Genomic DNA, 17,596 nt, shown 5'->3' with positions numbered 1-17,596 from the left:
CACTTCTATGCTGGCATATTTTCAACTAAAAAACAGCTCATGTTCTGTTATATAGGGCGCTGATATAAGAACAGATTTCTGGGCCAACGTATGCGATGTCATCCTGAGGCTGTCCTTGTCTGGCAGCCAGCAATCGATTTGAACAGCTGTGCGCGCGCGCCTTGTTGTTGTTGTTGTTGCTTTTGTTGTTGCTGCTGTTGTTTTTGTTGCGTTGGCGACACACGAAATGCGCACAAGTTCAGCTCAATAGCAACTGACTCACACACACACACACACACACACACGCGTGCAAGCACACCACACACACGCACACAGACACATACTTGCTTAGAGGCGCGCAAACTCAAAACGTTCGCTCCCGAAATAGCCAAGTTGTTCCGTTCTTCTTCTTCTTCTTCTGCGCCGTGTTGTTGCTGTTCTTGTTGTTGTTGCCGTATGACTAAACGCAGAAAGTTGTTCCATCTGTTTGTTTGTCCGTCTGTCCGTTTGTCTGCTCGTTCGTTTCGTTTTGTGTTTCGTTTCGTTTCGTTTGAGCTCGCCTCAATGAACTTGGTCCGTGTCTCAGCTTTGATTTCTCATCAAAGATGTAAAGCAAAAATTAAATATATATATGAATGCTTTTCCATCTCCGTTTGTCAAGGAATTATAGGGTATATTGGCTGTGTGCAGTGTCCGTCCGTTTCCTTTTACTTTACATCGCTTACAACAGTTTTTAACGCCAAGGAGTGAACTCTCGATCTGATATATATATATATATATACCACACCAATCTCTAAAGCTCTGCAGCCCGCTATCAAAAACTCCTTTGAATTGAACAGAGTATGGCGCCGTCGCTTACACCCAAGTGCATTGCTCTTATCTGTTTTTTTTTTTCACATTTCAAAAAGTAACCGTCGCAGCAGCATTTGACTCAAAAGTGAATGAATTAGCAGCTCAGTTTTTTCTTTCTCTCTCGCTCTCTCCCTTTCCCTCTATAATTCGCGCTTTTGGCTGCTTTTGCCTGTTCTCGTTCGCGTTACGCTTGCGTCTTGCGTCTTGCCCTCCCCCTCCCCCTTTTCTGGCCCACATTTCTAATGCCGCTTCCTTCCGGCTTTTGCGCATGAGTCAATGGCATTAGCAACTGCTGCGCCACGTACCTAAATAACGGTGAAATTTAATCATCAGTTTTGATAAGCAACGTCTGTATGTGTGAGTGTGTGTGTGTGTGTGTGCGAATATTTATTTCTCAATAATAGCCACAAACCAACCAACCGCACAAAGATATTTGTATGAATAGCCTTATATATATGCTATAGTATTGATATTGAATAGCGGCAAATGTTGGTTCTTCCATAAATTTAATCAAGTAAAAAATAAGCAAAGCTAGCAATATTCATTTAGTTGGAAATTTACGAAAGCTTCCCAAATGGAAGTAAAGCAATTAGTTTTCAGATATACAAAATGTTTCAAATACGTTTCTTGGCAAAAAAAAAAAAAAAAACGAAAAAGTAAGGATATCTTCAGAATGCCGAAGATTTAATACCCTTGCATATCTTTTCCTAACAGTTTTCCAGATATGCGAGTACACTGAAGCTCGCAAATGCCGAGTTCGATAAAAATATCACAAAAAAGCAGAATATTTTGCTATACAAGAACCTACATTTCCACCGATCGTTCCTATGTCAGCTATATGATATAGTGGTCCGATGTTAATAAGATTGTTGAAGCTTAATGAAACGTATAAATGCCGAGTTTGGTCAAGATATCTTGATAAACAAAAAAAAATATACTATAAGATATCTTGGTTAACAAAGTTTACTATACAAGAACCTACCTTTCAAAAAGTTTCAAGAGGACAGCTTTAAGATTGAGGGACTAGTTCGCATAGAAACAGGCGGACAGACAGACGGCCATGAATATATATCAACTCGGATCGTTGATGCAGAGCTAGAATTCCATATGGATTCCGAGACGTCTCCTTCAGTCAGACAAAATTGTAATAGGCCTCTACAAGGATATAAAAACGCATTACACACGTTCACTGTCCTAGTACATATAATATGCATGCTAGTTTCGAATAGACTAAAAACACACCAGAGAAATGCAGAATTTTTGAGGAATTTATGTATTTTTCATGCATTTTGCTCAAGTGCAAAGTCAACCAAAAATGTGCTTTTGAAAGTGCCATAAAGCTTTTGAAAGCGTTGCATTCAGTTCAAAAAGTTTCGGCAAAATTTCGCACATTTCAATTCGGAAAGCTTTTCAAGTGCATATTGTCAATGCAGCTTTTGCAAGTAGCTAAAAGCTTTCAGCTTGATTAGCCAAAGCTCAAATTGATTTAAAGCTTACAAGCTTTCAGAGGGATTATCGACATTTCATTTGTTAATTTTTGTGTTATTTTGTTATCCACACAGATACACAGCAAAGCCGCTGGTAAAAACTATTTTTGAGGGGGGAATGGCAACGTGCTTTGCGTACGGACAGACAGGATCGGGTAAAACGCACACGATGGGAGGTGAATTCAATGGCAAAGTGCAGGATTGCAAAAATGGTATATACGCCATGGCCGCCAAGGATGTCTTTGTCACGCTCAATGGACCCCGTTATCGCTCGCTGAACTTGGTCGTTTCGGCTAGTTTCTTTGAAATATACAGCGGCAAGGTGAGCCTTTAACAATATATAGATTTTTGATTTCTGGATAAAATACAACATTTTTCAATTCGCGCACAGGTCTTTGATTTGCTGGCTGATAAGCAAAAGCTGCGCGTTTTGGAGGACGGAAAGCAACAGGTACAGATCGTTGGGCTAACCGAAAAGGTGGTCGACAGCGTCGAGGAGGTACTTAAGCTTATACAACACGGCAATGCGGCGCGTACATCTGGCCAAACATCGGCCAATTCAAATTCGTCGCGTTCACATGCCGTATTCCAAATTGTTTTGCGTCCGATGGGCAGCAGCAAAATACACGGCAAATTCTCATTCATTGACCTGGCGGGCAATGAGCGTGGTGTGGACACATCATCGGCGGATCGTCAGACCCGAATGGAGGGTGCCGAAATCAACAAATCTCTGCTCGCTCTCAAGGAGTGCATTCGGGCGTTGGGCAAACAGTCGTCACATTTACCATTTCGTGTCTCAAAGCTGACGCAAGTGCTGCGCGACTCGTTCATCGGAGAGAAGAGCAAGACATGCATGATTGCCATGATATCGCCCGGCTTGAGCAGTTGCGAGCATACGCTAAATACGCTGCGTTATGCGGATCGCGTCAAGGAGCTGGTTGTCAAGGATATTGCCGAAATCGGACATGGTGATGGTGATCCCATCGAGATCATGGACGACGAGGAGGAAGAGGAGCAACAACTGACAGAGCATGGCGTTGTGGGCCTGCCACATCATTCGGCCCATCATCACCATCATCATCATCATCATCAGCAGTCGCTGCAGCGCGGCCACAACAATAACAACAACAATAGCAAGAACGGCAATGCAGCCAATATGGACCTAGCCATGCTTAGTTCGCTGAGCGTAAGTATATTAACCATTATTGTTTATCTTTAGCTATATATTCATTCAAACAGCTTTCGGCCAACCGATTGTGCTAGGCCCTTGCAGACGTACTTTAAGCAGTTATTTGTTGCGCCTTTCTTTTTGTTAATCGATTGCAAGAGCTTCATTGTTTTGCATATTTTGATATATGTATGTAGAATACTCGGTCCCTGCTCGGGCGCCATTTGAAATGCTTTGTTTTTCCTGCTAGCGCCTATATAGTTTTCTACTAGATACACTTGCTCTGGCACGGAATAATGTACTATTTTTTATTTTTGTATAAATAGTATGAAGCTTGCTTCACATTTTCTCTCTCTTAAATGACAATATGTGTCAAGGTCTGGCTCACATTGTTATATATTCTATTGTACACACTCTGCAAGGGCTGACAAAAAAAAAAAAAAAAAAAAAGCGTAGATACCCTCGCCCCATATTTCAAAAAGGGAAACTCAAAGATAAACAATATATAGGGTTTTTCCAGTGGGCATTTTAGCAAGCGTTTCAGTTACTTTCTGTTCAGGAATTGAGTTCAGTTTATTTTATTCAGTGTGTGTATAGAAAGATTCATTTGTAAAAAGCAAACAAACCAAAAGCGTTAAGCAACGGAATGCAGCGCGCGGCAAGAAGCAAGATGGCCAGCGGATTGGGAAACGTTGCCCAAAAGGGCAGCAACAAGCGCATTGCTAGCGGCCAACGCTCCACGCCCCTAACCGGACACTGTGCATCCAAGGCGAATGCTATCAAGGCAGCGCAGGCGGCGAGCCAGCGTCTGGCAGTCGAGGCAGCCAGAGCAGCAGCGGCCGCCCAGCAGCGCAGAAGCGCAGCGGCACGAACGACGACGACGACGACTACAGCAGCAGCAGCAGCTCCCTTTACACGTGGCTCCAACGTGCTGCGCAGCAACGCGGGCGTTGGCAGGCAAACGGCTTTGATCTATGGCCGCAGCTGTGCCCAGGTGCAGCCGCAGAAGGTTGCTGCAGCTGCTGCACTCGCCACGCGGCAGAAGCAGAAGCAGCAGCAGCAGCAGCAGCAGCAGCCTGTTCCCAAGGCCAGCACCGAAGGCAGGCCGAACGCCGCCAGCCTGATCAAGAGTCGCAGCTATGCGGTCTACGACAAGCAGCAGGCGGGCAAGTGTCAGCAGCAGCAGCAGCAGCAGGCGCAGAAAATGCCAACGGATGCCAATTCGCAAATCGATCTGGATCTCATCATTGGCCCGGTTCAGGTGCTGACCCAGCCGCGCCGAGCCTACAATACGCAGAAGCGTTTCTTTGTGCCGTTGCAGAAACTGGTCTCGCCGCGCGATTTTCAGCGCCTGCGTCCCGCCGGCCAGCGCTACAGGCACAAGCTGCAGCGCAACAGGATCGAGGAGGCGGGCCAGAAGGCCGAACTGATTGCATTGGTGGCTGCCACACGGCCCCTCTTGCCGCAATGGTTGCCGCTGGATGAGCTGTTGCCGCCGCCGCCGCCGCCCCAATTCGCCGATGACAATGCCGACGATAATGTATGGAAATATCGTATGCATCGCAACGATACGGTCACACTGTGCAATTTTCCGACCTGGGAGCGTAAGCTATTAGTACGCGAATATGCTGGACGCTTGCCCGTGAAGAGCCCGCCGCCGTAGCGACATATCCCCCCCCCGTCCCCTCCCCAGTGTGAATGTATGTGTGTGCGTGTAGGGTCACCTCTTCGAATCGAATATTAGCTATACACATCTGAATATTGGGCAGGTAGCGTCTGTCTGTATACCCTGTATAGCTGTATACCCTACACTTAGCCGTCGGTCTGTACGAATCTCGGCCAGCAGCAGAGCTAGAGTTAGGAAACTTGGTGCGTGGACGCTTGATATACCCTAGCTTTTGCCATATAACAACTAGTTGACACCTTTGCTTGTTTATATTGCTTTGCACACACACACACACACACACACACACACGCACACATATATATATATATACATATATTTATATATATAGATTACGTAAACGTGACCGAAATCGTTAACTGCCCTTTCTATCGCTAGATACGTAACAAGTCTAAACCGAAAGTTCACCTTCAAGTCTGCAATCCTGGCAGTCCAGCAGCACGACGTTAATATCTTCTCCCATATATATATATATATAAGTATATATATATATATGTGTATATATGCCACCCCCCCCTATATAAGTATGTATATATATATATATATACAAACGCGTATAATTAATCCTATGAACCAAAAACAAATTAATATGTATATATGTGAAAAATGCTCGAATGAAATATGATTAGATCGAACGCAAAATCAGCACAGGCAAAATGCATACGAGGAAGAACTATTCGTTTGATACATATATCTATATATCTATCGTATCCATGTATGAATAAATGTATATATGTCTATATATACATATATATATATTTATATATGTATATATATAATATATATATCTTTTATCATGGTTTTTGGAAGCGCATCCATTCAAAATTCTGGAGAGAACCAAGCGCAAGCAAGCCACCAAATATGACCCAAATCTTAATTATAATGCTAAACATGAAAAATTATCAATTTGACAAGTGGAGCAACAAAATTCTAACGATTATTTAGTTTATGTGTGTATATATATCTATCTATATGTATACCACCACCATATATATATATATATATATGTATATATATATATATATATGTATATATGCAGCGAATGTTTCAAATAAAAGTTTCGATAACGACAAAAAGCATGGCATTCATTTTAATCATATTCGCACACACACACACACACACACACATGTGTGTATATATGTATATGTATATATATATATGTATGTATATACTGATTTATCGGTTATATATCGATCTTGCAGGAACACGAAATGTCGGACGAGCTAATTGTACAACATCAGGCTATCGATGATCTGCAACAGACCGAGGAAATGGTCGTTGAATTTCATCGCAGCGTGAACGCAACTCTGGAGAATTTCCTAGCCGACTCGAAGGCCCTATATGATTTAACCAATTATGTGGATTATGATCAGGATGCGTATTGTAAGCGCGGCGAGACAATGTTCTCCACGCTGTTAGATATTGCCATACAATGCCGTGATATGATGGCCGAATATCGCACCAAATTGGCCAAGGAGGAGATGTTGTCCTGCAACTTTAAGCCCACTAATAAGCGTTAACAAACAAACAAACAATAACAACAGCAACAGCAACAGCAACAACAACAGTATCAGCAACAGCAACAACAACAACAACAACACCCAACCACTATGCCAGCTTTTTAGTATTTTTGCATTATTTTTTTGCGCTTGTTCCGTTTCTTATCAACTGAATATTCATATATCCCAAATCTTTTGTCATAAATACGCTGGCTGGCATATGTAGTTGATTTTTAGATAAACCAAACACACACACACACACACATACATATATACACCCCCCCCCCCCCCCCCGCGCACACTGTCAAAACATTCTCTTGTTTGTTTTTTTTTTTAGAAATTTTTAAAATTTTTATTTTGGGGCATTTTTTTTCAACTGCACATCAATAAAACAACAAAAGAAAAACGAAGAATTTTTAAAGTGTTCCCAGTAATATCGAATTTGTCATTGTTCCCATTATTTGAAAAAGAAAAAAACCGAAAAAGACTTCACGCATTTCGCAACACTGAACGCCGCTGCAGCGAACAAGGACAGGCCGCTGCACACGCAAATCCATTTAACTGTTAACTCGTTCACACTCTCTCTCTCTCTGTCTCTCTCTCTCTTTCTCATACACACACGCGCATAGAAATTGAAAGCAACAATAAAAATGTAGCAATAGAAACAATTTAAAAACAATTACAAAAGAACAACAAATGTTGCATACATATATATATATATATATGCACAGTTTATATAATATTGGCGTTAAAGAACAACAGAATTCAGCAAATATGCCTAAAAAATGCGTTTTTTGTTCGTGTCAAAAGAAAAAGACATTTATTTTTATACATATAATAATAATATATACATAATAATAATACTAAACATATTTTTAACATAATATGAGATTCCATTCAATTTCTTGCTGTCTGATTACAATTTACAACTATTTGATAATTACACATTGTATTTATTTAAAAACAAAAAACAACAAAAACAAAAAAGGGCCACAAAAACTGTATTTAATTTGTATTAATTTATTAAAAATAATACCCGCACCAAAACCAATTTACGTATTGCTATATATATTTGTTACTCATTAAACATAAACATAAAAATATCAATATCAATTTTTTTTTTAAACAATACTTTCGATTAACTGACTACTATTATACTATTATAATAATTTTTTTTTGTTTTGGCTTAATTTAGTTGTTGATTCAAGAAGAATTTAGACGCCATTTTCCAGTCGAACTTTTCTCGTTTTATTTTCTACATATACATATATATATATATAAATCTATAATTCATTTTTAGCAAGCATTGAAAGAAGGAAAATCAACTTTAAGTGCAGTTGTGAGATTGGAGATAATGTTTTTTGCATTTCTTGTTAGCGTTTAAATTATGTACTAATATTTATTTTATATTTAATGCTTATCTAACAAAGACATAAAAGACACTGAACACACACCTACACGCACACACACACACACACACACCCAAAAGAAAGTCTGCTTTTAAGCAAATTATAAAAACTAAAAGAAAACTGAAAGAAAATGTAGCTTAGCCTTAATGCACACGTATGTGTGCGTGTGTGTGAGTGTGTGAGTGTGTGCGTATGTATTTGCATATCTATACACACACACACATGCGTATGCATGTGCTTCTCTTAAGATATTTAACCGAAATTCCCAAATGTTTTAAAGTTCTGTTATTAAATGCATTTCTCAAGAGCACTAAAAGATAACCCACAGAAAATGGGCTAGACAAGCGGCCTACTTACTATATATATATATATTAAAAAAACTAACCCTATTTTTTTGACCCAAATGCTAATTAAAAAGTAAAACAATGTTTAAAACAATGAAACAACAGAATTACAATAAAACAAATATTGCCGCTGGGCAGAGTGCTTCGATATTACGCAGTATAAACAAAAGGAAAATTAAAAAAAAAACAAAACAAAACAAAATGTTAGGACTCTGAATCTAATAAATGTATTATTTAATATAAATATTAATTTATATTGTAATAAAACTGAGTATAAACAAATGTTGTTCTTGGGAATTGGTATTGAAAAGCGGGAATTGTGTTGTGTATTATTCCAATTAGCAAAATCACATTAGCAGCATTTAAATAAGCCCGCTCAGCCTAGTAGTGCTGCAAAGTGTTTGAATAGCTATCGATTGTTAAATGCGCCATATCATATCGATGACAACAGCTTTGTTGACTGACAAGAATTTAGGTTCTAAAGTGCAAAATAACGCATTGTCTTTGATGCATACATTGTTTTTACGCGAGAATTAATAAATATATCACGCGGAATGACCGTGGCTGCTATTTTGAATTTGTTATAATAATGTGCAGTATTCAGCGTTTTTCGATAAACGTGCGCATTTTGCTGCTTATCGCATGCGGTCACACTGCTGCTGTGCAGTCGCAAGAAATCTTCGTTGTGTTTTGGTCTCGTCGCTACCGTCGTGTTGCGCGTTTCGTCGACTCTGCTGTGTTTATTTTATTTGCGTTTGCGTTTGCGTGCACAACAACAATAACAGCCATCAACGTTCGTTATTCAATTTTATTAAGCTAATAGAAACAGTGTTCAACGCACGACAGTCTTTTTTTAACAGTTGTTTTTGTTTATTGTGACCAGACAGCAGTGTTAAGGCAAAAAAAAAAATAGCAAGATTTGCTATCAAAATATACAAACACTCAACCGAACAGCACGGTGGGTGACACAAGTGCGTTTGCGTTGCCATTAAATAGGGGTTGCGAATTTTTCCAACACAGGTGCGCCTGTGTGTGTGTGTGTGCGTGTGCGAGTGTGATTGTGTCTCTTAAAAGTAGCCCATAACAAAAACAAACCGCAGTCCGACAGAGCCTGCTTTTAATTTGAAATCGCTCGCAATATCTTTGCCAGCCACCAATATCTAAGCCCCCCTGTGTGAAGACCGCACAAACCGCCCAGCACCGCCCCCCCCTCCCCAACTGCGTGTGCCGCGTGCCATGCGTGACCTCGGCACCAAAATGGCCGAGCTAAAATTTGAGGCTCCATTGGCGAAGTTCGAGGAGACGGACGAGTGGGGTGGCTGCGATTTTATTTCCAATCAGAATGCGCTCAACGATACGCTCAATTTGAACTTGAGCTCCAATCGGAATCAAAAGGATGGCAACGCCAAGCAACAGCAGCAGGACAAGCTGCGTCTGCTCGAGGATGCGGTGCGCGATGCGCACATCAGCAAAAATGGCGGAGGCGGAGGAGGTGGAGGTGGATGTGGCGCCGGTGCCGGTGCTGGTGCCGGTGCCGGTGCCGCCGGCAACATAAGCCCCAATTGCAATACGCACAATCTTGGGGAATTGGGCCTGGCCGATATGTCGTCCGGTGGCCAGGATAAACGCGGCGCTGACAATGTGGACAACTTTACGGAGACTTTCGGCGGCAGTCTGGAGGATTTGGTCAATACGTTCGATGAGAAAATAACCAAATGCTTCGGCAACTACGAGGAGAACGTCGAGGAGCTGGCACCGGTTCAGGTGCGCAGCCAGGAGGAGATCATGAATGAATGCCAGTGAGTATGCGAATCTATTCAAACGCTTTGTTCAAGCCGCTTCAAGCTGAGACTTTCGCCAAGCTTTAAGCTTGGCTCAAGAGAGGACTTCAAAGCTTTGTGCTCAATTACGACTTTGCAGCGGTTTTAACTGCACTTTTAGCTCCTTTATCGGCTGGAAGAGAAGCTTTCAAAAGCTTTGAGCTCAGCTCTGACTCGCTAGGTTTGTGTTTATCGAGCTTTTCGTGGAGCTTGCAACTGGCAACGAAGCTTTTTAAGGGCCTGGAACTTATTTTGACGAGCTTGAAGCTTAGCTTGTGACTTTTATACCAAAGGCATTCGGTTTTCCACTTGATCTAACAACTTTTACTCCGACTCTCTGGCTTCTTTTTGCTAGCACCTATTGGTTCATCTTAGACTTTCCTTGAGCCTTATAATTTGCGAGATCTGTCTGCGACTGGAAGCTTGGCTTAAGCTGCGTACTGCGCACAACTTACAGTTATCCTAAACCCTTAAGAGCAGCTTTGAAAGCTTTAAGCTCAGCTTACCAAAACTTAAGGTGCATCTGCCACGCTCTCTGGAACGGTTCAATTGTGAACCAGTTTTTTATAAAAGTTACATAAAATGCATTGCGCGATGCTTTTTACGGCGCATGCGCCAGCTAAGCCACCCTGAGACTCAACCACCAGCCGCTCGCCGCCCGCCCCCCGCACCGCCGCGCCCGTCAGACCCAACCAACCCAACCAACCCTGGCGCCACATAACGACGTAATCCTGTCGCTGCCAGGCGGGTGGAAGCGACGGGGGTGGGGGATGGCACATTGTTGGATCGATAAAAGATGACGGCTGCCGCTGAGACGATTGCTGCATCTGAAGCATGCTGCATCCCAATTGAAAGGCAACCCTTGACCAGGCGTCTCAGCGTCTCGCGGAAGCGCATCCTAAAAAAAACAACCACCTCCCGTCAAAAATAATCAACTCAATGATAAACAGTGGCCCAATTGTCTCTCTGTACGCAATGGGCGGTAGGCGGGAAGTCGCAATCAGCGCTGTCAAGCAAAGCAATTCAAAAGCTGGAATTGGCTGCGTTTCCCATTGCGTAGATTATAAATCATAGCAACAAGCAGCAACAATGAGCATCGGCGCTGGCAGCGGCAGCGGCGTTGACCGCTGATAAAAGCACTTGAAAGTGCATTTGCCTGGAAAGTCGAGAGTTAAACTTTGCCTTGGAGAGCAGGAAGTGCAGAGAGCTTGAGTGAGTGGGTGAGAAGGCGAGAGACAGAAGGAGAGTGAGAGCGTTGCCACTGTGCGCAAATAAAGCAAAATTTATATTATGTCTGTTCTGTTGTTGTTGTTGCTGTTCGCGCTGACATCAGTCAATAAATTTGATAATCGCTCGCAACTTAACGAACCTCTCTCTGCCGCTCTCTGCCCGGCTGTGCATGTGTCGTAAACAATTATTCCAAATGCACATATTCAAATTGTATTCATAAATCTACATGGCATATTCATGACTGAAATTGATGCATAATGTGCAGCGAGGCTGAATTATGAGTTTAATGATACACGCAAATCTGAATGCAAATATAGTTGCAATTAAGCAAACGTTCGCTTAAGCACTTTCATTTGCCGTGCCAAAAGATGCACTCTATAACAATTTTCATGAGTACTTGAATTGGGCTATTCATGAAAGTGCGGCTAAAAATTCGCACTCATACTCAACGTTCACACTCACACTCAAAACTGTTTTTTTTTTTGTTGTTTTCGTACTGTATGGCAACATCCGAATGTGTGCCTTGCACGCTCTCGCTCTCACTTCCTCTCTCTTTTTGCTTGCTTGCTTTTATCAGCTTCCCACGCCAGGTTAACATTGACGTTGAGAGCGAGCACTTAACACCCTTTACCCTCGCGCTCGCTCGGGCATTCGCTACGTGCATGATGATGCACTGCTTTAATTGCTTTGCTTAGCGGCTTGGGCTGTCTTGCTCACATCGTTACGCACTGCTGTCGCTGATGCATCGAAATGCACCGCTGGTTGCTGGTTGCTGGTTGATGCTGCCGTCATCTACATAACTGTGTTTGTCAACGCTTTATTTCTTTTGTTTTTGTTCTTGTTTACCTGCGCGTCAAATACGAGTCTGTCGCTTCAGGCAGCACTTTGTCAATATTTACGTTACACATTACTAAAAATATTCTCTCTTTCTCTCGCTCTCGCACGCTCTCATTTTGAACGAAGGTCGAGCATTGTGTAGGTGCGTTTGTGTTTGCGTGCACGTGTGTGTGTGTGTGTGCAGCAGCCCCATCTGCGTGTGTGACATGATTTGCTGCGTAGAAAGGTTCTTCTTCTTCTGCCTCGCAGCGCTGTAGCAGTTTTACATGTTCTTATGTTGTTGCTGTTTATTTTACAAAAACAACAACAGTGACAACAACTACAACGGCAACTGCAACATTTGCAAACCGGCAAACTTTTGCGGCATTTTTTTCGTCGCAATAGCCACAGCAACAAAAACAACAGTAACTAAGACTACACTGAGCGAATAGAATGGCATAGAAAACATCTTGGGAAATGCATTTCTTGGCAGATTGTTCGAGTGTTCTTTTTGTATTGGTTACATACAAAACCAATGTTCTTGGCTATTGTTATTATAAAATGTGTAATGCACAGCAGGAGATTTCGACGAACCGTTATACATATGCAAATGCAATGTTCTTACTGTTATAACATGTGTTACGCACAGCAGGAGACTTCCACGAACTGTTATATAGCCATGCCAGGCTGTATGTCTACCTGTTCTACGCAAGCTAGCGTCTCAGGAATTGCTCGGATCGGTTCACTATATCATATAGCTGAATATATGAAAAGCTTCTTTGTCTCTCAAGACATATCTGGACCAATCTGGACATTTATTGGTGCCATTATGCACCTCACACATAAAGGCAAAATCTGCTTAAAATCGGATCAAAACATCGTATAGCCCCACAGGCAGTATCGGCCAAAGATCGAGTTATTATATTAAAGATATAATATCTATCTTAGCCTTACATGTCTTTTAGTATATCTGCAAGCCCTTAAGCTATTTGACTGCAAAGGGTATTTACTCTTCGGCGTGCTGATGCGTTTTTTTTTTTTTGTATTGATTTGCGGCACTTTGGATTAAACCTGAGCTGCATATAATATATATATGAGTAGCCGCATACCAAATTTGCTGTCCCCAGCGCTTTTATAGACCCATTATAACCAAGTGTACGGCTCTCGTTTGTTGTTATTGCTGTTATTGTTGTTGTTGTTGTTGTTTCATGCGGCGGTGACATTAAAACGACCGCATTTGTGTGCCACTTAAAGGCTGGCCATATGTGCCATGTCCGCTGTCCGCTGTCCGCTGTCCGCTGTCCGCATATGGCCTGACCCGTCAGTTGGTTAACAGTTGTGGATCCGCTTTCCGGTTTGCCAGCGATTTGCATTTGACAAACGCGCCCAGCATTTCCCCTCCTTGCAGCGCGCCCCTAAACCGGGTTTGTTTTTTCCATGTTGACATAATCAGCTTTTATTTTCTTTGATTGCAATTTCTTTTCATTTTCTTCAATTTTCCTTGCCTGCAATTGTCGCTGATGCAATTGACAGCAGCTGGAACTGGAACTGGAGCTGGAACTGAAGCTGGAACGGTTAGTTGTGCAGCTGGCTTCCAGCTGGCGACCTACTTTGCGCCTAAGTTCAATGTCCTGTCGCCAAATCCTGCCTGCAGCTCAGCGCTTGTTCGCAGCAGAGGCTCCCAAAAAGCCGAAACCCGTTTTGGCCAAATCGCTTGCAAGAAGCGCCGTAAATACGAGCTGCCATTTCTGGCTATCGCATGATGTGTGGGCCATTAATTTTGACAGCCAGTCTCCATAAATATGCAACAACTCGCTGAATTCTGTGTCGGACAAATACTTTTGGCTGGTTGTCAAATGTTTTGCTTGTCTTACATGTTCTTCTAGTTTATCCGCATGTTAACATTTACCAAGCAGTTTATCTCCATAAATATGCCATGCTTCTGCGGGTTCTGTGATGTCAGAAGGCTGCCGAACAAACCTGACAATTACTCTTGTCATGATGTTTTATCTAGAGTTTTCTCCCTTTCCCCTAGCAAATCTGCCGGTGCACATTTAACAGGCAGTTTAGCCTCATGAATATGCAACAAGTCTATATCATTTCGATTGTAAATAGGCTGCCTTTTAAGTTTGACAAATTACTTGGTCATGATGTCAAATGTGTTGCGTTATTTTCAAGTGCCTTTTAGCTCATCTGCCTGCCCTTTAGGCATACGAAAAAGTTAAAAAAAAGTTTGCTGCTTAAATTGGCTGATTTTTATACTCGACGCCTACTTGAACTTATCGTCACATGTGTTGTTCATATTTTACACAACTGAGCTGTTATTTATTATTTACCAGGCAGTTTAGCTGGCAGTTAAATATATTTTTGCCAGCTCCAACTATTTTTTCGCCAATTAAAACTTAAAAGTAGAAAAAATAATGGTTGCAATTCTTTGATACTGCATATTGCTTTACCAGTCTGTCAAATTCGCTGTTAAATTAGCAATAAGTTGTTTACTTTAACCCCTAGTTATATTTTTTTTAGACAAGTTAAGAGCCCTTATTGAAGTCGCTTGCCTCGTGACTGGATATCGAATTACGTTCGGTTTAATCAATTATGTAAGGTGGCTGCTCCTAACCAACTACTATAAATACTCAATTGAGTGCTTGTATAACACAGAGGGGTATGCAGAGTGGGGTAAGGGGGGTGGGGGGTTAGGAGCTTCGCAGGAAGTGGCTGCTGACGTATACTTAAAAGCAACACAGAGCCTGACTCGGCGTTGTGACAGCTAAAACAATAAAATAAAATTATATATATATATAGACGGGGGTAGTTTTGCAATAGCGACAACAACAATAACCAACCGCCCTGAACGCCAAATCCCGCCGCCTGCTCGCTGAGGGTCAAATGAGTCATGCCAACATGGCGTATGCGTGTTACGAAAACAAGGAAAGCAGAAAGCAGGGGGCAGCGAGGGTGGGTGGTTGTGGTGGAGTCGAGGCAGGAGTCGAAAGGCCTGCCGTTAGACCCCAAGCGAGTTTTGGGTTTCGAGTTGCTGTTGTTATTCGGGTTGCTCGAAAGGCATTTCCTGTCCGAGCGCGAAATTCGCCAAAGGACATTAACCTCTTGCACTGTGCACTGTGCACTTTTGCAGCTAATTGTCCTGCCCTCCCCCCACAACACACACCCACACACACACATACAGCTCTTGTACTGCATTATGTCGATATAGCTGTAGATACACTACTGTACAGTAGTCACTCGCTATTTGAAGCTCTGCGATTCGACAGCTGACTTTGTATTTGCCTAAATTTTCGAATTTCTAATAATCATTGTATTACTCTACAAATACCCATTGAAAAGGGGTTAAAAGGGTATGCTGTCTTGTGCTTTATGTGTAAATGTGATAATCAAGACGACGATCTTGGAATCTATTTAAAAAAGCTAGGGACTTCTAAATTCTAAAAATTATACATTCTCGCATACCATATGCAGATCGCGTTTATCGTACTTTGCTTTTGATACTTCCATTATCGGAATATCGATAAATATCGATTTTGGGACATTTTCTTTTAAACCAAACTCTATCTTTATGAGAGCTAGATGCAACAAACTGGGTATAGGTATAAGTTTTCGTACAGTATATACGCAGAGGGTTTTCTCGTTTTCTATAAAAACAGTCTCAGTTTCCCAATGCAATTTCTATGTATGGCAGCTGGAAAGCTAACGAAAATAATTTTTTTCTTGTAATGTACCTGTTTAGTTTTTTATATATAATGCAAGCCACATTATTGAATAAGGAAAATGGTTTATTAAACAGTTAATGACAATGCTAATTTCTGATAAATTCTGAAGGCGGATGGCTCTGAATTTCGTGTGACCAAGGTATCTAGGTAGCTGCAAATGCTAGCTACAGATACAGATACAGATACAAATACAGATACAGATACAGATATAGATACAGATACAGATACAGATACAGATACAGATACAGATACAGATACAGATACAGATACAGATACAGATACAGATACAGATACAGATACAGATACAGATACAGATACAGATACAGATACAGATACAGATACAGATACAGATACAGATACAGATACAGATACAGATACAGATACAGATACAGATACAGATACAGATACAGATACAGATACAGATACAGATACAGATACAGATACAGATACAGATACAGATACAGATACAGATACAGATACAGATACAGATACAGATACAGATACAGATACAGATACAGATACAGATACAGATACAGATACAGCTATAGATACAGCTATAGATACAGCTATAGATACAGCTATAGATACAGCTATAGATACAGCTATAGATACAGCTATAGATACAGCTATAGATACAGCTATAGATACAGCTATAGATACAGCTATAGATACAGCTATAGATACAGCTATAGATACAGCTATAGATACAGCTATAGATACAGCTATAGATACAGCTATAGATACAGCTATAGATACAGCTATAGATACAGCTATAGATACAGCTATAGATACAGCTATAGATACAGCTATAGATACAGCTATAGATACAGCTATAGATACAGCTATAGATACAGCTATAGATACAGCTATAGATACAGCTATAGATACAGCTATAGATACAGCTATAGATACAGCTATAGATACAGCTATAGATACAGCTATAGATACAGCTATAGATACAGCTATAGATACAGCTATAGATACAGCTATAGATACAGCTATAGATACAGCTATAGATACAGCTATAGATACAGCTATAGATACAGCTATAGATACAGCTATAGATACAGCTATAGATACAGCTATAGATACAGCTATAGATACAGCTATAGATACAGCTATAGATACAGCTATAGATACAGCTATAGATACAGCTATAGATACAGCTATAGATACAGCTATAGATACAGCTATAGATACAGCTATAGATACAGCTATAGATACAGCTATAGATACAGCTATAGATACAGCTATAGATACAGCTATAGATACAGCTATAGATACAGCTATAGATACAGCTATAGATACAGCTATAGATACAGCTATAGATACAGCTATAGACACAGCTATAGATACAGCTATAGATACAGATACATATGACTAATCTACAGAGGCTCGCACGCCCAAACAGCGAATCGACAAAGCTTGGCTATTACATCATCGGCAACAACAACAATAATAGACGCCAGAAAAAGAGCGAGAAATATGAAGATAGCGACAGAGAAATGGAGAGAAAAGAGACGAAGAGGGAAAGCAAACGAACAAAAAGGCTGTCAAGGACATCGCCAAGCCGGCGGCTA

General features: G+C 41.3%; 2 protein-coding genes across 7 annotated transcripts in view; both read left to right on the top strand.

The window, feature by feature from the left end:
* Positions 1-17,596, top strand: part of Klp10A (kinesin-like protein 10A) — a 35,979-nt gene that overhangs the window by 6,439 nt on the left and 11,944 nt on the right. For 2 of the 5 annotated variants that reach the window (XM_064699413.1, XM_064699412.1), the window contains exons 3-5: positions 2,394-2,640; positions 2,710-3,504; positions 6,373-6,938. In XM_064699413.1, the coding sequence (XP_064555483.1) occupies positions 2,394-2,640; positions 2,710-3,504; positions 6,373-6,690 (1,360 nt within the window). In that variant the 3' untranslated portion in view covers positions 6,691-6,938. Of the gene's footprint in view, positions 1-2,393; positions 2,641-2,709; positions 3,505-5,548; positions 5,744-5,799; positions 6,143-6,372; positions 6,939-17,596 lie in introns of those variants that run through there. The other 3 variants (XM_064699414.1, XM_064699415.1, XM_064699416.1) reach the window with 3 other exon arrangements.
* The window catches only part of Unc-76 (fasciculation and elongation protein Unc-76), a 29,610-nt gene continuing 15,374 nt past the window's right edge, over positions 3,361-17,596 (top strand). Inside the window, exon 1 of one of the 2 annotated variants that reach the window (XM_064699425.1) lies at positions 3,361-3,504. Coding sequence is in view for 1 of the 2 variants with exons in the window: in XM_064699424.1 (XP_064555494.1) it covers positions 9,659-10,221 (563 nt within the window). In the remaining variant the exon portion in view is untranslated. Of the gene's footprint in view, positions 3,505-9,103; positions 10,222-17,596 lie in introns of those variants that run through there. The other variant, XM_064699424.1, reaches the window with a different exon arrangement.

This window comes from Drosophila montana, unplaced genomic scaffold, assembly GCF_035044405.1.
Source record: "Drosophila montana isolate Dmon_TW-CO22-7 unplaced genomic scaffold, ASM3504440v1 contig_920_1, whole genome shotgun sequence".
NCBI classification, from domain to species: Eukaryota; Metazoa; Arthropoda; class Insecta; order Diptera; family Drosophilidae; genus Drosophila; species Drosophila montana.
This window is presented reverse-complemented; position numbering and strand designations above follow the sequence as displayed.